This window comes from Dendrobates tinctorius, unplaced genomic scaffold, assembly GCF_039654945.1.
Source record: "Dendrobates tinctorius isolate UK_male_01 unplaced genomic scaffold, ASM3965494v1 ptg000035l, whole genome shotgun sequence".
NCBI lineage: Eukaryota > Metazoa > Chordata > Amphibia > Anura > Dendrobatidae > Dendrobates > Dendrobates tinctorius.
In genome coordinates this window covers 31,302,066-31,327,825 of record NW_027361703.1, presented here as the reverse complement: position 1 = coordinate 31,327,825, position 25,760 = coordinate 31,302,066, and the positions used below count along the sequence as shown (strand labels likewise).

The 25,760-nt window shown below is 43.1% G+C and overlaps 1 protein-coding gene across 1 annotated transcript in view; it reads left to right on the top strand.

Moving 5' to 3' along the window:
• Positions 1-25,760, top strand: part of TSPAN12 (tetraspanin 12) — a 344,082-nt gene that overhangs the window by 242,859 nt on the left and 75,463 nt on the right. Inside the window, exon 6 of the mRNA XM_073573369.1 lies at positions 14,286-14,393. Within this exon, the coding sequence (XP_073429470.1) occupies positions 14,286-14,393 (108 nt within the window). The remainder of the gene's footprint in view (positions 1-14,285; positions 14,394-25,760) is intronic.

Here is a 25,760-nt window from a genome sequence, read left to right as displayed (position 1 = left end):
TGGGGAAGGAGCTGTGGGAAAGTCTGCTGGGAGCCGCGGCGCCTGGGAAGGTGAGCGTGTCCCCGGCCCCGCCGGCGGCACCACATGCAGATCCCGTCCCCATGCTCCGTGCTCCGGACAGGCCTTGGGGCCCTGACACCGGCTCTCGGCCTCCCCGCTCGACTTCTCGCTCTTCGGTGACACCAGCTCTGGATGACTACATGGTCCCCGCCAGGCCAACCGTCGCCACTTACAACAACCCCGAGCCACCCCGCCCGACGGCACCTCGTACTGTTGTCGGTGCAGAACCAACCTGCGGCTGCCCCTGCCACGCTCCATCTTCCGGCGGCGGCCTATTCATCGGGGCCTGCCGCCACGTTGGCCCCACTCTCGGTCACTGCTGTAATCGGGCCGTCAGCCGCCACGCTTGACTCACCGGCATCTGCGGTCACTGCTCCATCTGCGGCCTTGACTGCGGTCGACTTGCCGGTGCCCGCGGCCGCCTTGGTTCCAGCTGCAGCCTCCACGCGGCCACTCCGACTTCATTCCCGGAGCCGGCTGCGGCCTACTCATTGGAATCTGCGGTCACCTCTGCTCCACTCACGACCGCGGCCCACCCACCGGACTCTGCGGCCTACACCGGACCCTCTGCTTGGGATGCGGAGGTCATTGAGGGAAAGAAGGCCAGAGAGCATGAGATCTGGGGGCTACTCCATGAGAAAGGAGAGTCTGGCATGGCGGCTCCATTGTCCACCGGGCGGCTGGTATATACAAATGTGGAAAAAGGCTATGGGTTCATCCGGGACCTCGCCACTGGTCAAAAAGTGTACTTGAATGTGACTTCCATCCGTCACAGCCGGGCTCTGCAGGAGGGAGACTTGGTCTCCTGCTATAAGGAGTACTGCCCCCGCGGCTACTACGCTGTTGCAGTGGTCGCCTACCCCGAAGACTACGAGCCCCCGTAAAAGGACTCACAGAGACACCTCAAGTATCCCAGGGACTTAATGGCTGTGGAGTCCCCTGCTGAGTTGGCGGAACATTGGCGGTCAGGAGATGGCCCAGACTACCGGGATTGTCGTGCACTGTTGTGCAGTCTACAGGACAGTTTTATGTCCACATTAAGGGAAATGTTTTTTTTTTTTGTTTTTCTTCTGACACAGCGGGGATGCATACGGGAAAGTGCTAATGTTAAAGGAAGGGGGAGTATGCCTGTTTTGTTTTTTTATGTTGGTTTAAAGAAAAAGGTAAAAGAAAAAAAAAGTTACTTATGCTATTAGTAAAATCTGGTTACATAAAAGTTGGTTTAATGTATAATATGCATAAGGAATATGCAACAGGTCCCGGGTACGAGGTATGTGTGATGAAGACGCCGACCATGACTTTTTAAATTGAAGGACAAAGAGATGGAAGATATAGAATCAGACAGTGGTCCCAAGCGAGGTCCCTGACACAACGGACACCCCAGAAGAATAGGCGGACGCTAACAATGACCTGGTAGGCGTAAGGCATCGGTCATGGCGTTCCGGACAGTTGAGGGTGACAGAAGAGGAGAGTAGTGGGACGTACACGCCGTAGAGTAATCCGAGTGTACCTAGCCCAATTTGAAAGAAGTTGTCATGTGGCATGCACGCTGGCGAGTAGCAGTAGGCTGCTCGGAGCATGGTGCTCTCGATTTGGTTCGGCCCCGCATGTGGCGGGTTTGGCCCAACAACCGGTCCGACAGCAGACTGTGGAAAAGCTTCAGGACGACGAAGGTAGGGACGATTGTCGAGAACGACAATAGACAAAGGAAGGGGTAACCGGACGAACGGACTTGGAAGAAGGAAGAAGGGATGGTTTGTGCACTTTAGACAGATGTTAATAATGACAGAAGGGAAACAGCTGAAAAAATTGTAGAATGGGTGCAATACCTTGGTTTGACCACAAGATGGCAGGGGGGAGTGTGCGTACAGGACTTGACAGCAGCTTATGGCTGTAGAAACGGTTAGTCATGGGGGCGGTGTTACAGGGACCAGGGAAGGTGATAAATAGTACAGGAGGGTTCCAGAAAGTTCCAATCCCGGGAGGAGCTCAGAAGGAGAGGCATCAGTGAAGGAGTACGGACAGTGTGGCGAGCTCAACTAGGGGACTGAGGAGAAAAGAAGTTAGGGGGGTGGCCCCGACAAGAAGAACCGCAGAACAGACGAGGCCCCGGGGTACCAAATTGACGACGACCTCTGTCCGGTGAAGTGCTGGCAGTAGATAGGCCTAGGGCGGCCCCAGTGACAGAGCCGTGAGGAACGTCACTACGACAGAAGAAAGGTGAAGGTACCCGGGCCTGAATACGGAGAGCTATGGAAGTGCTGCGGTGTATTGCTGAGGTCAGGAGGACGGCCAATAAACTTGGACCTGTTGTACCCGAAATCTGCCTCCGTCTCGGGGCTGTGTCGTCTGTTCGAGGTAAACAGGGGACCTCCCCCCTAGCTGGGCCACCTTGCTACACATGTCTAGTCAGCATGTGAACACATATATGTAAATCGCCAGCACAAGAGAATCCTAACAGAGTGCAGTGAGCACTGTGAGGATTCAGAAGTTTGCAGTCACATAGAATGACTGCAAACTCATCACAAATGTGGACAACCCCTTTAATGCTCCTAACATAAATAAAAACAAGAGAATTAGTCAGTATCACAAATAACATTTACATCCAGGTGCCTTATAGATGACGATGTCTCTGCAGAAGTTCTTTATCTGCCCTGTTGAGGGCAGAGTAAAGTACACCTGCGCCGGAGCCGCAGTAGAAGTAAGGAGGAGGACTGCATCGTATGCAGATGGCAGGACCTGGACCGGACCGCGACACCCACTGCCCCACCCCCCTGTGAGTATAATCTATCTTGTTTTTCTTATCTTTCAGGTTACATCGGGGGCTTATCTACAGCATTACAGAATGCTGTAGATAAGCCCCTGATGGCGGTGCCGACAGCTGATAGGGCTAAAATGGGGTGACAGATTCCATTTAAATCCTCCAACCCCACTCCAAATCTCCCCCCAAACAATAAATCCCCCCCCATATTGACTCCTATTCTCCCCCCACACATTAAATCCCCCCATCCCCACTCCAAATCTCCCCACACACATTAAACCCCCCCATGCACTTAATCTTCAGTGTCTTCAGTTCCACTGGAGCATGTACCACCAATGTGCACCTCTGCAGCGCGGGTGAGTGACATCAGCAGCGTGATCACGTGACATGGTCACACTGCTAGCTTTGTTCTGACCCCGTGGTCATTGCTTCAATCGTACTTGCATCTAAGACGCGAGTACAATTGTTCCCTGGGAGTCGGCGGTCTTCAGCTTCTGTGTCGACTGTCATTGCATTAGGCGGCCCGACTGCACCTTCCTGCCGGCGGCCCCCCCAGATATGCCTCTGTCTTTTACAATTATTGCGTGTTTCTTTTCTAACACAGTAAATTTCCCTTACATTGAATGTAATAATAAAACAATGTTGCCACTTACAATATTAGCGTACATTCCGAACACTTAGGAACCAGGTATTGTACTGGGAGATAATATTATACATCTGTTACAGAAGGCTGATTTACATGTTTAGTGATGAGCGAACGTGCTTGGATATGGTGTTATCCGCGCATGCTCATGTGCTAATCGAGTGTCTTCCACATGCTCGAATAATATATTTGTCCCCGCGGCTGCATGTCTCGTGGCTGTTAGACAGCCACAACACATGCAATACCTGTCGCGAGACATGCAGCCACGGGGACGCAAACATATTATTTGAGCATGCGTAAGACACTCGATTAGCACATGAGCATGCTTGGATAACCAGTTTTCTCATGACTAATGTTTATGCTTTGCACATTGCATTTACAATGGGGAAAAAGTATTTAGTCAGCCACCAATTGTGCAAGTTCTCCCACTTAGAAAGATGAGAGAGGCCTGTAATTGACATCATAGGTAGACCACAACTATGAGAGTCAAAATGAGAAGACAAATCCAGAAAATCACCTTGTCGATTTGGCAAGATTTATTTTTCAAATTATAGTGGAAAATAAGTATTTGGTCACCTAAAAACGTGCAAGATTTCTGGCTCTCACAGACTAGTAACTTCTTCTTTAAGAGGATCCTCTGTGCTCCACTCATTACCTGTAGTATTGGCACCTGGTTAAACTTGTTATCAGTATAAAAGACACCTGTCCACAACCTCAAACAGTCACACTCCAAATTTCACTATGGTGAAGACCAAAGAGCTGTCGAAGGACACCATAAACAAAATTGTTGCCCTGCACCAGGTTGAGAAGACTGAATCTGCAATAGGCAAGCAGCTTGGTGTGATGAAATCAACTGGGAGCAATAATAAGAAAATGGAAGACAGACAAGACCACCGATGATCTCCCTTGATCTGGGGTTCCACGCAGGATCTTACCCCATGGGGTCAAAGTGATCACAAGAACAGTGAGCAAAAATCCCAGAACCACATGGAGACCTAGTGAATGACCTGCATAGAGCTGGGACCATGGTAACAAGGGCTACCATCAGTAACACAACGCTGCCAAGGTCTCAGATCCTGCAGTGCCAGACATGTTCCCTGCTTAAGCCAGTACATGTCCGGGCCCGTCTGAAGTTTGCTAGAGAGCATTTGGATTATCCAGAATAGTATTGGGAGATTGTCATATGGTCTGAAGAAACCAATATAGTACTGTTTGGTAGAAACAAACTCATCGAGTTTGGAGAAGACAGAATGCTGAGATGCATCCAAAGAGCAACATACCTGTTGTGAATTCTCTTCTGAGTCGGGGCTCCCTCTGGTGGTTACTGTGGGTAGTGGAGCTGGCCAGATTGACAGAAGTCTGCCACCTGACAATGATGATTGGAGATCTGGGGTTACTGATTGGGAGTACTTAAGTGAGCAGGCTTCCCTCAATTGTTGCTGGTGATGAGTTCTTCCTGTGCAACTTGAGGTCTGCTGTCTCCTGCCTGATCCTGCATTTTTCTGCTAAGTTGTAATCCTTTGCTTCTGATATGGTTTTGCCTCTTTCTGCTTTGCTGTGCGGGTTCAGCGTGCTCCCTGCTGGGGCTGTGCTGGACTCTGCTCCATATGTTACAGCTTGTGTCAGTTTGTTCAGTCCCCTGTTATGTTAGTCTATTCTGCTTTACTGCCAGTTTACACCAGAATGCTGATATAGTGGGGGAGATGTCGTGAGACCTCAGTGTTTTTTTGTGCATCAGACGTGTTGGATTTTTTAGGGTTTTTGCATGATTGAGGACAGTCATTCCTTTCCTGTCCTATCTAGACAGTTTGGGCCCCATCATTTGCTCAGTATATTTTCTGCCTGTGTTTGTCCCTCATCTGGTCTCACCGACAATATATGTTTGGGGGCTATATATTTCTTTGGGGTTCTACTCCGGGGCAGTTTAGATTTAACCTTTCTTGCTTTAGGCCTAGTTAGTTCTCCGGCTGTGTCGAGGTGTCTAGGGCATCGTAGGTACGCTCCACGGCTACTGTTAGTTGTGTTGTTAGGATTAGGGGTCTGCAATTCGCTAAGTGACCAACCTTTCTGGTTTCCTGGTGGCCTAGCATATTCCTGCCATCCTCATCGGTGACCTGTTCATAACACATACCTACTGTGAAGCATGGGGGGTGACAACATCATGCTTTGGAGCTGTTTCTCTGCAAAGGGACCAGGACACCTGATCCGTGTACATGAAAGAATGAATGGGGCCATCTATCGTGAGATTTTGACTGCAAACCTCCTTCCATCAGCAAGGGCATTGAAGATGAAACATGGATGGGTCTAATAATCCCAAGCACACCACCAGGGCAATGAAGGCGTGGCTTCGTAAGAAACATATGAAGGTTGTGGAGTGGCCTAGCCAGTCTCCAGATCTCAACCTCATAGAAAACCTTTGGAGGGATTTGAAAGTCTGTATTGCCCAATGACAGGCACAAAACATCACTTCTCTAGAGGAGAATCTGCATGGAGGAATGGGCCAAAATACCAACAACAGTGTGTGCCAACCTTGTGAAGACTTACAGAAAACGTTTGACCTCTGTCATTACCAACAAAGAATATATAACAAAATATTGATCTGAACTTTTGTTATTGACTAAATACTTATTTTTCACCATAATTTGCAAAATAAATCCTGCCAAATCAGACAAGCTGATTTTCTGGATTTGTTTTCTCTTTTTGACTCATAGTTGTGGTCTACCTATGATGTCAATTACAGGCCTCCTCATCTTTTTATTAAGTGGGAGAACTTGCACAATTGGTGGCTGACTAAATACTTTTTTCCCCACTGTATATTCTAGTCTTAATTTTCCTCTGTAATTCTAAAACCACATTGCAATCATTCTGAAAACCGTCCCAATCTGTATAATGTATGGTCACAGACCTGTTTGTTTGAATCACCAAGGTATCCAAAACAGTTTGTATAGGATATTATCTATATTTCGCAGACCATAACATGTCTTGTAAAACACAAGTCTGTTTCCAGTCTTTCATTTCTATCAGCCATAGTGCCAAGTCAAACAATATTTGCTTACTTAGTCATACATGCTGATAGGAAAGCGTGTGGAAACAGCAACAGTGTTTTTTATAAGGCATACAAAGGACGTGACATTGTTTTTCACTTATTCACGTTATTTAACAGGTTTTACATACACTTTTATTATGTGATTCTAGTCTATTTGTATGCAGATTGTACAGTTGCAGTATACACTGCATGACAGTATTTTGTTCTTAATGGAATGGAAGTTGTATGCAGTAAAATATACTCCATCACCAATTTTTGCTGGATCTAATTAAGTAAAAACTGGGAATTTATTAAAAAAAAAATTAAATACAACTGAAACATTGCAAACACATTGCATGTAAGCATATCCTAAGGGAAGGGCACATGTATCAAAAAATAGAGAATTGGCATCACTCACTTTAGTACATCATGCTTTAGGTTGTGTGCCCACGTTGCGTTTTTTAGCGTCTCCACCGCATTTTTGCCGCTGTGGAAACGCTTAAACACTAACAAAACGCAACCCATGCAATCCTATGAGATTTCGCAGTTGCTGTGCCAGTGCTGCGGATTTTTCCGCTGCAGAATCGCATAGCGGAAAAATCATCAGCATATCCATTAATTTTGCGGAATCTCGGCGATTCCGCCGCCATAGGATTGCATTGAAACGCTCACTTTACGCATGTGGCTATGCAATCCATGCGTAAAGTGAGCGCTTCATGTGCGGATGGTACCCAGGGTCTGAAGGAGAGGAGACTCTCCTCCATGCCCTGGGTACCATATTCCTGTAAAAAATAGGGATATATGTACCCTCTGTCGGCCCCCGGAGTCCTCAGCGGCGCTGCCGGCAAGTTCCGTTCCTAGGCGTGCTTTGCGAGAATGACCTCTGATGATGTAGCAGTCACGCGACCGTGACATCACAAAGGTCATTCTCACAAAGCACGCCTGGGAACGGAACTTGCCAGCAGCGCTGTTGAGGACCGGGATCACCGCTGAGATCGGGGGCCTCCAGGAGGTGAGTATATCCATATTTTTTATTTTTTTTTTTATTTTAACATTCTAGCTTTTACTATTGATGCTGCATAGGCATAATCAATTGTAAAAAGTTGGTCACACTTGTCAAGCACTATGCTTGACAAGTGTGACCAACCTATCAATCACTTTTCTAAGCGATGCTTGAAATCGCTTGGAAAAGCGCTAGCATTCTGCAATCTAAAAATTCTTGCAAAACACTTGTTTAGCAGCAAAACGCATGCGAATTCCGCATGCGTCTTACCCGCAGTGGGAAGTTGCGGAAATGCTGTGGACAATTCCACAGCATTTCTGCAACGTGGGCACATAGCCTTATAGTAATTCCATGTAGCGGATAACTTGGAGGTAGGACAGGGAGGTGCAGGACAGCATCTAGAGTGATGGCTATGTTGTGTGGACACATGCTTCTTCTGGCTCACTGCTTGTTTCTGCAGCATATATATGAATTTCTTCAAACCTCATTCAGATGACTCCAAACCTCATTCAGAAGAATCATACAGTCACAGAAATTTCTACTGATCATGACGTTTTCAAAAGCTATAATCAGGCTTTAAGGGGGTTGTCCGCAGAAAACAAGTTACCTCCTACGTAATATAGTGCTTCTGCTCAACCGGCACACAAGACTTTTTATGGGGCCACTGGAAAAGCCTTGCGCAACTCTCAGCAACGCTAGAGAGAGTGAGTTGAGTGGTGATTGGGCGTTCGACCTGCCATGCCATTTTGTAATGGGTATTAAAGTTCCCCTATGTACTGATTGGTGTCATGAGAGCCACCAATCAGCAAATTACAACATATCCACCGGATAGGTGGTATGTTTTAGATGGACAACCTTTTCAAAGTAATTTGGTTATCATCAACAATTGGACATGTGCAGCACATAAAAACATCACAGTCGAAATGCTAAATATGAGGAGGGCAGAACAATACACATTCTTTACAAGTTAATGGGTTCATAAAGATTAGCAAAACAGAAGCCGGTGTATGAACAGACTTCAGTAATGTTACCTAATCTTGCAAAATTGTACACACAAGTCTAAACAAGAATATATATTTTAACTCCACCAAAGCCACGTTACGACCTATAGAATCTGCTTTGTTATAGTGCTTGCATTCATACAATTTGTATTATCGCAGCGTTCTCCAGTATAATATAGTGTATTGTATGTTTTCCAATAGATGCGGCACATGTAATAAGTATCTGTCAGCATGCAGTGCTGGTGCATTGTGTAGGGCAGGTGTTGAGGCTTTCACATTGTCCAACTTACTATTTATGGGAAACAAAGACCCCAAAATGAACATATCAAGTGTCTTTAACAGCCCCGAGGTGCTGGCAAGCATATTGCTTTATTATATATTTTCTGTCCATCCCTTGCCTTCCAGTAAAATATCTGTATGTATTTATGTCACTGTGTGAGTTAAGAAGTTCAGCGCTATAAACTTACTGATCTCTTGGGTTTTCAAGTTCAGTAGTGTGTGATCTTCAGAATCCTTCTTCAGTAGCTTTCTATAACTGTGCCACATACAATGCTAGTGATAGAGTGGAAGTTTTTGCCCTGTCCATTATTGAACAGCTGGAATAAAAGAGCACAACTTTTAGTACTGTCTGTATTAACGTGTAGTCCCTGAACTCCAGGGCATGTGCACAAGTATGGAAGATTTGATGCCATTCAGAGCGATATCAAGAGACCTACTAGTTCTTTTAAAGTGAAATTGTAAGATGAGGAAAAATACTAGAATCTTGTTAGGCCTTCAGTATATTGTATTCTAAACGAAGATTTCTGAGACTTCACTATTGATACTATAATTCGCAACCCTCGCCGGTCACCAAAATGATACGACTCTACATCGTTCACAATGTCACTCCATCACACATGCAAAACGTTGTAATAAATTAGTACAGTGTGTGGTATCCGTTTTCACCACGGGTGCCATATGTATCAATTATAATCTATCCTACTGTGCACATATCCATGCAAACCACATGGAAACATGTCCTTTTTTTATCGGCAGCGTAGGGATGAGGGCCATTACGGGTCCATGAAAAACATGTACAGCACACAGATCCAAAACACTGATGACACCGGTACTGGTTTTATACAGACATGTAAAGGAGGCCTTAGGATGATTTTACTATTGTTACCAGTGGTATGGTTGTATAGGTCCCCTAGTACAACAATGAAAAGAATACATCTATATATATAAAGCTGTATGTATGTGTGTGTGTGTATGTATTAAGCCATACCCATTCCACATAGCCTTGCCCACTAGCAGCTGGAGAGCAGAGTTGCAGAGGGAAAGTGCGGGACGCGGGTGGAGAGCGGAGCTGCCAGGGAGAGAGCGGGACGGAGCATGGATAGCGGGGCTATGGAGGGAGAGCAGGACACGGATGGAGAGCGGGGCTGCGGAGGGATAGAGTGGGACTGTGCATGGACAGCGATGCTGTGGAAGGAGAGAGCATGATGGTGGGTGGAGAGCGGGGTGGTTAAGGGAGAGACCGGGACCCACAGTTAGTTACTATGCTCGGGCAAAGCCGAGCTCTTCAGCTAGTGTTTTTATATTTATAAGTAATCTAAATGTTCACTGGGGTTTAGTTGATAATTTCCAAGTGCATTGACATACTCCCAACAGACATCCAGGGTTATTTGCCAAGCTTCATTTCACAGGGTTGTAACATCAGATTATGGTGGCATATATAGTATTTCTTTCAATCAGATAACTTCTTTATTAAAGGTTTTCTATATAATTATAAAAAACAACTTCCTCCCACCACAATCCCTCTCATGTACATGAAATATAAATAAATGATTCATGCAAAACATTATCTTCGTATATCATGCAGACAAAGTGGCCCAGATACATTTTGGAATACAAACACATAAAACAGTAATAGATATATCAAATATTCAACAAAGCCATAAAGTAGGCAGGAAAACAACCAAGTAGTGTGAATATAATGAAACAATCAGAAATGTTATTGAAAATGTATCAGATAAAAATATAAAAAAAAAATTTATATTGAATCCACACAATGAAAAATGAGGTAACCAGAAATGCTTTATCTGTATAAGGCTGGTCACATAGAAATAATAACACAATCTAAGCAGTTATAAAGGTCCCCCATAGAGCGATCTATGAATATGCATACAACAGTATAGCAAATAAATAATAAAGCACCACCATATCAATACATTATATCAAAAATCCAGATATTAATCATTTGTAAATGATTCTAAAGCCAAGATAATGGTAATAGCCAAGAGATCATACTAGGCACAAATACACAGACCCAGTATTTATTTATTTTACTCATTTACATAGCGCCATTAATTCCACAGCGCTTTACAGACATTATTGGCACTGTCCTCAATGGGGCTCAAAATCTAGAATCCCTCTCAGCATGTCTTTGAAATGTGGGAGAAAACCGGAATACCCTGAGGAAACCCCCCCCCCCCCCCCCCCACACACACACACACACACACACACACACACACAAACTCTTTGCAGATGTTGTCTTTGGTGGGATTTGAACACAGGACCCCACTGAGCCACGGTGCTGCCCAAGTACCAACCAAAATAGGGGATCAAAGTGCTCACCCTAACCAATCTCTTGTATTATGCACTTCATTATGAGGTCCAATAGTTAAGATACCAAATCAGTGCAGGGACCATCCTGAAATGGAAGTAAAAGTGCACAAAATTTACATCAATTTAAAAATGTTGGGCTGCTGTGTAAAATGTAAAGATAGCAATAACGCAACAATTTGGAAGGCTTTTATTCATTTTTTATTTACAACCGAACATAGAACACTTATCAGAAGGTGAAAGTTAGACATTTTTTCATTTCGTTTGAATATTTTTTTTACTAATTTAGAAATTGATAGCAGCGACAAATCTCAAAAAAAGTTGGGAACAGGGTCAACAAATGGTTGGAAAAGTAAGTATTAGTAAGGAAACAGCTGGAGGGTTTTCAATCAAGTCAATTGACTGTATGGAAACCGCATTTTAGAGGCAGAGTATCTCAGAAGAAAAGATGGTCAACTGTTCCACAATTTTAGATGCATGTGTACAGATTGGTGAACAGTTTCAGAATAATGCTCCTCAACGTAAAATTGCACAGACTGTGAATATCCCACCATCTACAATACACAATGTCAAAAGATTTGGAGATTCTGGAGAAGTCCATGTTCACAAGCAACAAGTCAATATTAGAGGCTTGTGATCTACTGCTTGCATTAGTGCAATTTGCATGGGCAGCTTACAAAACTTGAAAGTCACTATCAATGCTGAACATTATATAGAGGTTTAAGAACAACACATGTTCCTGAATGTGTCAAAGGTTGTCATAAGTTTATACTCCCAAATGTTTGTCTCTGAGATTTGATGTTACCTTTTAATACCAGTAATGTCATGTCCATGACGCTGTAATCAGGGATACAAAAAGGATTGTCCACAGCTAGATCTATTCTTTTTTCTTTTATTTTTGTATCATCTAAAGAGTGTGCTCTGCAGACTATTTAGGGGCATCACAACCATGGACCAGATGTTAATCAGAGGACAATAAAACTTTCACACTCCTTATCTATGAACTGTTCCAATATTTATGGCCACAGCTGTTTTCTCCCCATCCCACATCTATAGTTCTGCTTCACGTTGCTTGTCTCATCTATTGCATTATTTCTGTATCCTGTTGTGTATAAATGCGACTCTTCAGATTTTGTGTTATTTTATCCCTGATGAAGAGACCTGTGTAGTCTCGAAAGCTTGCAATTTACCTTCTATTCAGTTAGCCATTAAAAGGTATCAACCACTGAGGACTCTCATATTCTATTCACTGGCTAACATGGTACAGAAATATATATTTTTCCTGTATCTTAATAAGGCACATCATCTTACAATATTGATGCACTTCCTTCCAGAAATGTCACTCGCCGCACCTCCTCCTTCTTAAGCTGACACACTGTGAAGCTGGGAGAAATTGACATCAAAGCATCTTTTAGGGACTTACATGTGCTATTATTATTATTAGTATTGTTGTCCTAAGACCTATATCGACTTATCACTTTCTGACAAGTTCCCTTTAATAAACATAATTAACTGACAGGATCCCTTTAAGATAATTTTTGTATGAACAGTATTGATTTTTCAAGAGCTAGTTTTCATACCTGTTACATGTCCGAATTATACTTTTTCCTACCATTTCACCTATTTCCAGCCAATTTATCTGTGACATTAGAAGCATACACATAAATGCACACCTGAAAAGATTCCTCACCTGGTGGGTGCATTGTGGTAAACCATCAAAATGTGAGGACAATAAAGGAATATGCACACAATCATATGTAGGTCAATAAATGTAAAGCATGAGACATGATAAGAAGTGTTGAGAGCTGTTCTTCTAGTGGGGATAAAGCATAATCCAATAAGAGCTGGCAGATTACGTCTCTTGTATCTAATCTGGTGGCCTCAATGTTCAAAGACCATGGTATTGCTTAAATGTTTCAAAGCCTATGAAGTAGAGTTGAGCAAAACAAGTCGGTCAGATTCAAAAGTCGACGACTTTCGCCAAAGTCGGGTTTTATGAAACGAAACCTGACCACAATGTGAAGTTGGCCATGCGGTCGGCGACCCAAGTGCCAAAGTCGGGTTTCGCTGAATGCTTGCACGTGACTTTATTGAGCCAATGAGAGAAGCGTAGCATAGCTGGAGTGGGAGAGAGGGAAGAGAGAGAGATTTCTCCGCCTCTAGGGTTAAAATTCATGCCAGGTGTGTTTACAGTCCTCCACTCATCGCCACTTTTCTCCCCATTGACTTGCATTGGGTTTCGTGTTTCACGACTTTTCCCGTCTTTTCCCTATAGTCGGCCGATTTCGTTTGACTCAACTTTTGAGAAACTCGGATTTCATGAAACCCGACTCGACCCTAAAAAAGGCAAAGTCGCTCATCTCTACTATGAAGTTATAGTGCAAGTATATAGTATTTTTGCTATAAAATGTATATGATAAGTACAATTTGAAGAGTAACAATCATTTTATTTGTATTTCATAAATCAAGAAGTATCCTTGAAAATTTGTAACCGAATCAGAGAAATTTGCTTCTTTCTCCTCCTAGATTGATCGTTCTCTCGGAATTAATGGATACAATGTATTAAGACAGACTTTCCCATTACTGAATTAGGAGATGACAGTTGGTGCTTTGAGGAGAGAAAGCGTTAGTGGCAGTTCTCCATAGAGCTTTATCAGCACCAATTGTCTTCTATTTCAGAAAATTGAAGATAGATCTTATCCGTGAATTGAGAACTTTGAAAATGAAAGATCAGTCCAGGTGGAAAAAGAAATGGCTATCTCTAACAAGATATATTACAAGTTTTTTTTATTTTGACGTTGACTACTAATTTGCAAGAAAAACAAAAATAAAATGACAGTTACTCATTAAGTAAAAATAACAAAAAAATTATGTGAATTAGGATTGTCTGCTTATTTTATAGTCATGTCTAACCTGAAGGCCTGAAAGGGATCTATATCAATTGAATGTTGAATATTTTAGAATTTCAGGCTGTAATTGAACCTGTCAGGTTTTTTTTTTATTTACACTTGATAGAGATGTCAGGATATCAATGCAACGCGTAGTGGACAATTAAGAACCTTCTAAGAATATCGCAGCACGAGACTTCTTTCCAGCAGCGCAGCCAATTTTTAACCTTGTTTTTATCCTGTTTAGGTATTTTATAGTCCTGCCTAGCCTGAATGTTGAATATTTTTGAATTTTAGGCTGTAATTCAGTGGTCGGATATGATTAGTTTGAAATCAAGAATGCCAAACTATGGTCTACCCAGATACCAATGGCTGACTAATGCATGGAATTTCTTTCAACGAGAGGTAAGAATTATTTTTTTGTCAATAGTACAAGGAGACTTTCTTGCTGGTTCATGTAGAAATATGTCTTCATTTTTGCAGTTGTATCTCAATATTGCATGCTGTGCTCTGTGCTAGAAATGTAACTATGGAGTATTACAAGATTCATATTAAAGGATGTTTTTTTTTCCATCTATCTTTACGTGGTTGTCCAGCTTCAGGCTACAAGTCTACAGTCACTTTATATGACTGCAGACTTGTGAACCCTCAGAGCGCACTGCCTACTGTGAGGATTCTCAGGCACCCGCAACAGCAGGCGCATGACCACAAGTATGCAGTTTGCATGCATGCATTAGGTTTCGTCTAGATGTGTGAGGCCTCGCTCATTGCAAGTGTATTGAGTGATGCTGGAAACATCTAGTCAGAATGTGGCTGGAAGTGACTGCAGACTTGTAGCCTAAGGCCCAACAACCACCTTTAAGTGAAAAATTAGGTTGCATTGCTGCCTTATTTTTTTCTTGGTGTATGACTGAAGGACATTGAACTATTTGTGGGAGTACTATTTTGCGCCCACCAATATATACGGCTTTGTTGCGCTTTTTATCTATATGTAATCATCATCTTCATGTGTTAGCATATCACCACTTCTTGACGGAACACTCCAGAAAAAAATGATGTCATTAATTATGCCTGGTGCGGGTATACAGGGAATAGTGGATGACTCAAATATTTAGGGTAGGGTCACACAACCATTTTCCCCGCATCCGAGAAAAAGGGTCCCATTATTCTGATCGGACTTTGATCAGCGTGAACTTGGAGAGAAGAAAAAAAAATGGTTATATTTTCCATTCCGTCAATCTGAGAAAATCAGACTGAGATGTCCTCTATTCATCAGGCCCTAAAGTATGTATAACACTGATAGTGTCAGTTTTTTCCTGGAGTGTCCTATAAAGAGTAATTGTCGTTAATTTTATATTTCCATAAATCAATAGAACATGTGGAAAAAAAAAAAAGAAACTTTTGTAATATATCTTATTACGGAAATCTGCTTCTTTCTCCTCTTGGACTGATTATTCTTAAAATTCTCAATTCTGGGGTGAAATCTGTCTTCAGTGAATACAGACTTTCCTGTTATTGAGATAGGAGATGGCAGTTGGTGCTTTTAACCCCTTAATGACGAAGCCAGATTTTAGAATTCTGACCACTGTCACTTTGAGGTAATAACTCTGCAATGCTTTAACAGATCCCACTGATTCTGAGATTGTTTTCTTGTACTTCATGTTAGTGATAAAATTTCTTCGCTATAAATAGTTTATTTGTGAAAAAAATGGAAATTTAGAAAGTTTTGCAGTTTTCAAACTTTAAATTTTTTATGCCCTTAAATCAGTCATGTTACACAAAATAGTTAATAAATAACATTTCTGACGACTGCTTTACATCAGCACAATTTTTTAAATAGCATTTTTTTGTTAAGAAGGGTTAAAAGTTAACCAGCGATTTCTCCTTTTTCCAACAAAATTCACAAACCATTTTTTTTAGGGACCACCTCACATTTGAAGTGACTTTGAGGGATCTATATGGCAGAAAATACCCAAAAGTGACACCATTTTAAAAACTGCACCCCTTATGATACTCAAAACCACTTTCAAGAAATTAATTAACCCTTCAGGTGGCTCACAGGAATTTTTGCAATGTGGAGAAAAAAAATGAGCATTATCTTTTTTTTTCACAAAAATTTTACTTTAGACCCAATTTTTTTTTCGCAACGGTAATAGGAAAAAAGAGACCCTAAAATTTGTTGTGCAATTTCTCCTGAGCATGCTGATACCCCATATGTGGGGGAAATTACTGTTTGGGCACATGGCAGGGCTCGGAAGGGAAGGAGCACCATTTAACTTTTTAAATGTAAAATTTTCTGGCATAATTAACTGACGCCATGTCGCGTTTGGAGAGCCCCTGATGTGCCTAAACAGGGGAAACCACCCACAAGTGACATCATTTTGGAGAATAGACCCCTCAGGGAACTTATCTAGATGTGTTAGCATCTTGAACCCCAGGTGCCTCACCGAAGTTTATGACTGTCATGATCCAAAGTGGATCTGACAAGTAAATGGACAAAGTGAACTTTTTTTTTCCTTTGGCTTGGTGCCAAAGTGGGTTGATTGCTTCAGGTGGCCATTAGAATTATTACACGTGGTGTTGTTTGTTCTAAGTTGCCCCGGTGGTGGTGAGTGGTATTACACTTTAGGTTTAATGTGCATGTAATTACAAATCAGGTGTGAGGCTCTATAAAAGAGTGTCAGGTGTGTTCAATCACTGTTGGTGATAATTAGTCTTTCTCAAGGAATCCTGGGTGAAAGTTGGAGCTGAACAGGAGTCCTGGACAGCCCAGCCAGAGGGGACGAGTGGCAGCTATGGAGTTTGCAGGGAGTACTGGCATGGATTGGTGGAGTCCAACGATGTGGTCTGCAAGAAGGGCTGGCATGGCGTGGTGGAGTCGCAGTTTATGGTGTCAGCAGGAAGTGCTTGCATGGCTTGGTGGAGTGGCGACTATGGTGAGAGTTGCACTCAGCATGCTGGACTTGGTTGCTGAAAACTGGACTCATGCATGCTGGATTTATTGGCAGAAAAGTGTGACTCAAGCGTGCTGGACTTTTTGGCAGAAGCTGGACTCCTCTTCAGGACTCTGTTAACTGGGCAGCTGCAACTGGTGGTGGACTCTGCTCCAAGGCTGCACTAGGGTGATGGATCCGGTTATGGTGATAGATCCAGTTGGAGGAGAAGATGCACGCAGGTGGTGGGCTCTGTTGCTAGGAGCGTACGCAACAGAACAAAGCTAAGTGGTGTTCCCCCTGTATTGTCATTTTCCCTTATGTGTGGTTAGTGCAGTGGTGGGATTAGTTTCCACACCGACCAATTCCCTAGTTAGGGTTTAGGTGCAGGGCGAGTCAGGGTTTGAGGCACGCGTGCGTCGCCCGGTGCGGAACCGGCATAGGGAACGTTAGGAGTGCAGGGACACTGGCTCAGGGGAGTACAGGAGGTCTCCACGTCCCTATTCCCTATCGCAGGGCCCACCATTGTTATTGTTACCCAGGTTTCCCCTTTATTATTTAAATTCGCCTTACTGGAGGAGGGGTTTCCAGACTACTGTATATATAATGTGTATTACCTAAATTCGCCAGTTAGAGGCGGTGTATCCAGCTGCACGTTTTATTATTTAAATTCGCCCTACTGGAGGCGGTGTATCCAGGGTCACGCGTGTCATGGGTTCGCCTTGCGGTACTCGCTGCGTCCAGACACACGTAACCGTGACGATAACATTGAGACATGAAAATGAAGAAAATCACATTTTTCACACAAATGTTTATTAGCCTCAAATTTTGTATTTTCATGAGGGTAACAGAAGAAAATGAAACCCAAAATTTGTTGGGCATTTTCTCCTGAGTATGCCGATACCCCAAATGTGGTAAAATAAAAAAATTTTTTGAGGCACAGTGCAAAGCTCAGAAGGGAATAAGTGCCATATTGAAGTTCCGATTTTGCTGGACTGATTCAAGGGTGCCATGTCACATTGGCAGACCCCCTGAGGTGCCAGAACAGCAGAACTCCCCCACCATAAGAGACCCCATTTTATAAACTACACTTCTTAATGAATTCATCTAGGGATGCAGTGATCTCCTTGACCGCACTGAAGATAAAAATAATTACATTTTTACCACCAAAATTTAGTTTTAGCCCCAGTTTATACATTTCCACACTGGGAATTGGGTAAAAATGGCATCATGTGTAGCTGTTCCGTATTACGTAGCCACACTGTGAGACTCTGGCGCTACAGAGCACTATTTGCCTCTTGGAGCGCACATTTTCCTAGAATAGTTTGCGGACTCCATATATAGAGCTCCTAAGTGCTAGAAGAGCAGAATTTTCCCTCGAGTGACCCTACTTTGGAAATTATACCCCTTTGGGAATCTATCTACAGGTGTAGTGACTATTTTGACTTATTTTTTTCCAGAAACAAGCAGCAGTGGATGTTGTGGAGTGAGAATTGCAAACTGCTGTTGTAGTGACCAGTACATTGTAGTGCCTGTACATTACCCTGCTCATGCTTTTGGCTACAGAAATGCCAAACTTGTGGAAGCTAAATATTGTTTAGGCACAATGGGACTGAGGGGCCATTTTGCTTTTCCAGAGCATTTGTACTACCAGTGACATGGAAGCCCCCTTTATTTTCATTGACAGATGACATATCTGAGTGGAGGCTTTTTTGTGGTTTGATTTGAAGCTTTCATTGGGAACATTTGCATAACATTTGGGATCACGTTTATACTGTACTCTACGCTGAGCACTTACAACGGGGTTTCCATCTAAATCTCAGATTCAAATTTCAGAGATTTACTTGGAAACTCCAGTGTAAGTGATCAGCGTAGAGCACAGGATAAATGTGAGCTGAGCCGCACTATGATCTATGGGAGGCCGAATGAACAAATCAACAGCAGGTGAAGAATTGTTTAGATTTGTTTTTTCTTCTGTTCCTCATGCGGTATAAGTGATTAGACTACTTTATTCTTCGGGTTGGTGCGATTACAGCAATACCAGATTTATATAGTTTTTTATTTGGCTGCTGTAGCACTCTAAAAATGCTTTTTTTTTTTTTTCTTCAAAAACTAGTGTTTGCACCTCTGTATTTTGAGAGCTATAATTTTTTTCATATTTTGGCCAACAGCCATATGAGGGCTTGTTTTTTGCGGGACAATTTGACGTTTTATATTGATACCATTTTCATACACAATTTTTTTTTTTTTTTTTTATCGCTTTCTATTCTGATTTTTCTGAGGTAGAAAATAAAATTTTTGAATTGCTGTTTTTTTCATTGTCATTCCATGTGTGTTAAAATTGGAAAGCAGCTTTTTTCTTTGGGTCAGTACGATTACAGCAGTTCCATTTTTATACTTTTTATATTTTTGTTGATTTTACAATGTAAACTATTTTATTGAAAAATTTACTTTTGCATCGCTTCATTCTGAGAGCTATAACTTTTTTTTTTTTTTTCCGCTGATGTGATTTTTTTTTTCTTAAATCACAATGAAAAGGAGAGGTTTTAGCCATCAATTTTAAGCAATGTTTAATTATTTGTCACCATAATCCCAGTACACATGCATTCTAAGAAATAACAAAGTAAGTTAATCAGTTTGTCAGTGACTACTTTGGTAAAAATGTCTATACTATCCAGGTCACCTCTTGGTGGTAGCCTAGTGGTCTTTTTTTTTTGACTGATTTAGTTTCATCCAAATCTGCAAACGTTTTACATTTGAACTTGTGATTGTGAAGTCTGGGCTACATATCACCATGAGATTATCTTATCAGACCTTCTGTGGATGAGACTTCTCCTAAATATATTTTGCTATGGGTCTGTATTAGGTGCTGCAAAGAATGCAAATAAATGGATGAAATGGAATGCATGTGGCATATAATCATGAGGTAATGCTATGATGGAATAGATGCTGCTCCTGTAGTCGGAAAGCCGGTGGCGCTGGATGATGACACACCTACTGATGTTTCACTCAGTGATGTTTCACCTGGCTTATGTGATGAAGCTTGGTCCTGCAGCTCCTATAGGGAATGGGCTGTGTTGACCGCATCCTGAAATCCAGTGACACACAGTCTGTAAAAGTGAACCTGGAAATAGACTCCCCCCCCCTTTGAGCACATAAACCTCCTGGCAGTAAATTATGGACATCGGGATATTTGTGCTCCCCTTTCCTTGTTGTTGTGGGCGATTGTGCCTGAATGAAGAACTGTGTATTTTTATGAACCTTAAACATCAATTGGGGAAGCACACAGAGACTGGGGAACTTGGCGATTGAAAAGTAGATGTTTTGGTGATGGCGATATGTCTTTGTTGTACGCATGGGCATTGTGAAAGCACAAGATAAGTACCAATCTTTCATGTGCACTTTTTATTTCTTTACAGTGCAGTAGTTGGGGATTTTTCTGAGGGACAGCGGTCATTGAATGTCGGCACCACATCGTATTTTAGGGTGCCAACCTCCGCAGAAATTTTGTCTATTTTATGTTTTGGCGCTTTTACATAATAAAAACTATTTATAGAAAAAAAAAATTTTTGCATCGCTTTATTCTGAGAGCTATAACTTTTTTTATTTTTCCACTGATGGAGCTGTATGTCAGCTTGTTTCTTTGCGAGAAAAGATGACGTTTTCAGAAATACCTTATTTGCATTCATCTTTTTGATCTTATTTTATTCCAATTTTTGTTTGGTGGTATGATGAGAAAGCATAATTTTTTGCCTATTTTTTTTTTTTTACGTTGTTCACTAAAGGGGTTAACTAGTGGGACAGTTTTATAGGTCAGGTACGAACTCTACAATACTAAATATGTGTACTTAATATTCTTTTTTCCCATAAAAATATTTGAGTACAATATATCTATTTTTATTATTACTTTATTTATTTTTTACAATACTTTTTTACTTTGTCCAACTATAGGACGTTCACTTTTTGCAGTCTGATCGCTTGTAAGGCATAGCAAAGCATGAGCTTTGCTGTGCTTTACAATCTGTCAGCGCAGCACTGACAGACAAACTTGCTAACTCTGGTGACTTAGATGTCATCATTATGGCATTGGGTCACCATGGTAACGATCTGCCGCTCGTGATGACGTGAGGGTGACGATTGGAGTGCAAAGGGGAGGGCTCCTTCTCTCTGCATCCATGCTAAATGCGGTGATCAATATTGATTGAGGGATTGAGTGCTGGGAGCGGGTGTTAGCTGACACTCAGCAGTAATCGCGCATGCACAGCCACTGTGTGCAAAAAATAGCCAGGTCAGTAAGTACCACTCAACTTGGATGTCTGGATAGGTAAAAGGGGTTAAGCCAGATAGTTATTGTGGAGACATAAGGGTCAGTGGGTGCTCTCATCCTCTGTCCTGGCTGTCATTAGAAAGACCGCATGGATCAATTCTTATCCCACTGAACGCCCGTACTCCTTTCCGTGGGCAGAATACTACTTAGACAACATAGGCTGAGGTTAACACAGTGTGGCAATACTTTATTGAACCATCAGTTTACAATAACATCTAGAACTGTTCCAGCAAGTACATGAGATGATGAAAATGACAGTCTCGTACTTCCACTGGCTCGCCGGGAAATAAAAATCTACAACTTTGGGGTTTCAAAGGCCAACTTACCCTACCAGTGGCACCCCACTTTTGGAGGGCACCCACAGAGAGGAAGTAGCGGCAAGTTTAGGAAATTGACAGTCCATTGAGGTATTTGGCCAGGTGACCTGACCAGATTGTCTCAACCTGGGTTCTTCAAACATCTCCATGGGTTCCATGATGGGCAGTGAATCAAATCTGTATTCCTCCTATTGGAGCCAGGTTTCCTTGGCTACTGTCATGTCGAGTCTCTCTGGAAAAAGAGGCTAATCCCCCTTTTATAGTTCAGAGCTCTTATTCAGGCATTTTTCCACAGGATAGGGGAAAGATGGGAGAAGGTCATCTCTTATTGTTCAAGTGTTCAATTAACCTGCATATTTTGTCCTCTGTTTGCAGAACAACACACTGCATGGATTGATAAAATGGGTAATCAACATATTACTATTGTTCAATTAACTAGCTTCTTTGTCCCTCAAGGATAGCAGAACAATAAACTGTAGGGACTGATATACAATAGGTAATCAGCAGCCATTTAACAAAGCAACAAACATCAATTCAACCTACAACAAGATTCAATGTTCAGTCTCATGTGAACAATAGCTCTTGTTCCTGGGCCTACTGAATAACACGTCTGTCATAGTAAATAATAAGCGCAATGTCATCAGTCATGCTGTACAAAATAATTAATAACTTTTCCCATATGTTTTCTTTTGATTTGCAACATTTTTAAAACATAATTTCTCATTTTTTCAACAAATATACAAAACTTTTTCTTTAGGGACCAATTCAGATTCAATGGACCTTGAGGGGCATATAGGGTATATTGGAAACTCCCCAAAAGTGATACCATTTTAAAAACTGCACTCCTCAAATACTTAAAAACTGTTGTCAAGAAATTTTTGTAATCTTTCAGGTGCTACACAGGAATTAATGGAAAGTGAAATGTATAAAAAATTAAATTTGACCTCTAAAATGTTGCTTTAGCCAAAATTTAGTTTCACTATTGGAAGAGTTTCCAATAATTTGTTATTTGAAATAATAATTTGTAATTTGAAAATTTTGTTTCACAATTGGTTAAGAAACTGTGAGGTCCACTTTTGATGTTACCTGTTGGAGCCACACATCTGTCTGTTTCCAGACTTATTTATTTTTTCCCTATGAAGGTGAGACAGGGGCGACGGTCCCTATTGAAAGGGTCCGATCTCGCCAAACCAACAACGGGCGAGCATGTGCAAGTGTCTCCTTCACGTATCCTATCCCGCAACGTGGGATATTGCCAGACCACGGAGGTGAGATACGGGCGATGGACCCTATTGAAAGGGTCCAATCTCCCCAAACCAACAACGGGCGAGCACGTGTGAGTGTCGCCTCAACGTATCCTCTCCTGGACCGTGGGACATGATGCCGGACTTAGCCCTGTCCACCCTAAGGTATTGAAACCCTGGGCTGCACAGAGGCATAAGTGTAGTCCGTGCGGCCCCCACTGCTCCACCAATGCTAAGACTGCGGTGCTGCAAGGCGGCGGACGGTCCCTCTCCTCACCCCTTGAAGGGGTCGGATGGAGCTAGGGTGCCTGCACCGTCCTTTTTCATACAGCCCCCCCTCCCCGGCGGAACCGGATCCATGCCTTGGTTCTGGGGCCCAGCGTTCCCCCCCCGGCAGATGTTGAAAATCGAGGCCGCGGCTTCAGCCGTCGCTAGGCCGCAGCCATGAAGTCCCCGCCCTGGCATCGCGTCACGGCGGCCCCGCCCCCAGTGGCCTGGGCGGGCACCGAAGAAATTTAGGCCCCGACTTCGGGCCGAAGCTAGGCCGCACACGGAAGTACCGCCCCCAGGATCCCTTTTTTCTTCCGGGGGCCTGCCCGCAGTTGTGGCATGCAGGACAAAGCGACGCCCCGCACTTCCAGGACACAGGGGACACAGGACTGGAGAGGCCACGCTAGGAAAAACGAAGAGCGCCCTCCCCGGCGGGTTTCCAGCACGGATGCCTGACAGGTACAGCATGTCAGGAAAACCTAAGATGCATACGTTTCTATACGCTGCATGCATCTCCTGTTGGTCTGGTTTTCCGCAGGTGCAGACCAAGCGAGTATGCAAAGCCTGCGAGTCCGAACGCGCCCAGTGTACCAAGTGGGCATTATCACTGTCACAATCTGCCACCCGAACTCAAGAGCCCTGTGTTTGCCTGCTTGGCCGTTGAATCTTGGATTCTGACTCAGGTGGGGTTTGGGCGCAAAGTGGTTGCTACAATGGTTAGCGTCCAGAAGCCTTCCTCAGCACGAATTTACCACCACACCTGGAAGGTATTCTTTGCATGTTGTCAAGGCCGCGGTTGTTCTCCACTGAGATTCTCTATCACTAACATCTTGGCTTTTCTCCAGTCTGGCCTAGACTCAGGCTTGGCCCCCAGTTCTCTCAGGAGACAGATATCGGCTTTATCCATCCTTTTTCAGCGCAGGATTGCTACCAACTTGCAGGTAAAGACTTTCATCCAGGGGGTCTCCCACTTAGTACCTCCCTATAAGGCATCTATGGACACCTGGGACCTTAACCTGGTCCTAAGTGTTCTCCAGGAAGCTCCATTTGAGCTGCTACAGGATGTCTTTGTCATACCTTTCCTGGAAGGTAGTGTTCCTTGTAGCTATAACATCAATCAGGCGGGTCTCTGGACTGGCAGCTCTATCTTGTCAAGCCCCGTTTCTAACTTTTCACAAAGACAAGGTGGTTCTTAGACCAGCTCCTCCTTTTTTGTCAAGTCGTTTCCTCGTTTCACATTAATGAGGATATTGTCTTGCCCTCTTTTTGTCCAGCACCGGTACACCATGTGGAAAAGGCCCTTCATACATTGGACCTGGTGAGAGCACTCAGGAGGTACGTGTCACGGACGGCACCCTTTTATCAGTCATATGCACTGTTCGTGCTCCCTGAAGGTCGCAGGAAGGGACTCGCTGCCTCAAAATCGACCATAGCCAGATGGGTTCGTTTGGCATATTCAGGAGTCCTACCGAATCAGAGGCGTGCCGATTCCAGCAGGGATCAGAGCACACTCTACTCGGGCAGTGGACGCCTCTTGGGCGCTTCGGCACCAGGCTTCGTCGGAACAGGTTTGCAAGGCAGCAATCTGGTCCAGCCAGCATAGGTTTACCAAACATTACAATATCCATACTCAGGCTTCAGCGGATGCGAGTCTGGGTAGAAATATTCTCCAAGCAGTGGTGGCGCACCTTTAGAAAGGAGGTGCATGAAGCTTGGATCGGTGAGTCAACTTCCCACCCAGGGACTGCTTTAGATCGTCCCATAGTACCTGTGCCCCCAAATGAGGCGAAGGAGAAGCATGGATTTTTGTGATAAACTCACCGTAAAATCCTTTTCTCCGAGATGCTCATTGGAGGACACAGCACCCACTCTAATAGCCAAGTTGGCTTCTGTTTAGTATGCTCTTTATTTGATATTAGAGTGGTGTTTTTCTAGATATGTTGCTACCTGCATTAAGGTTGATGTCTGATTTTTGTTTGATCTCCTACTGCTTTTGCACCAAACTGGTTTCCGCCCACAATCGGGGTGAGGGTGTATACGGCGGAGGAGGAGCTATCCTCTTTTTTTACTTGGTGTCAGCCTCCAGGTGGCAGTGACATACACCCACAGTACCTGTGTCCCCCAATGAGCGTCTCGGAGAAAAGGATTTTACGGTGAGTTTATCACAAAAATCCATGTTTTTCTTCATAAAGGGGAGGCGTAGGGCAAGGGAGATGGCTGAGGTACCATTTGGGGCTTTGGTACACAATTTCTCTCTCCTCTGACATGTTATATCATTGTGGAAATTAAAGAACTGATTTTAATACTGAGCTCAATTTTTTATGTGATTGGCATGATCAGGGACTGGAAAATTCATCCCTGATTGTGTTCTCCAGGGTCTCGTCTACCTAGACATTTTTTGACCCGTAGGGTGCAATTAACTGATTCCTGATCGCCGTTTTAAAATGGTGATGAGGGAATAAGGTGGCTTATCGACCGCTGTTTCAATATGTATCAGCGGTTTTGAAGGGGTTAAAGTTCTATTGACAACTGTAAGGACATGAAGATTTTGCAGCGTTTTTCCTTTTTGCATTTATGATGCATTTTTGTTGCATTATTGTGTTTTTTATGCTTTCATTTGAATGGATAGAAACACTGAAGAAAATGTATTGATGGTTAAAATATGCATGTAAAAAAAAGCA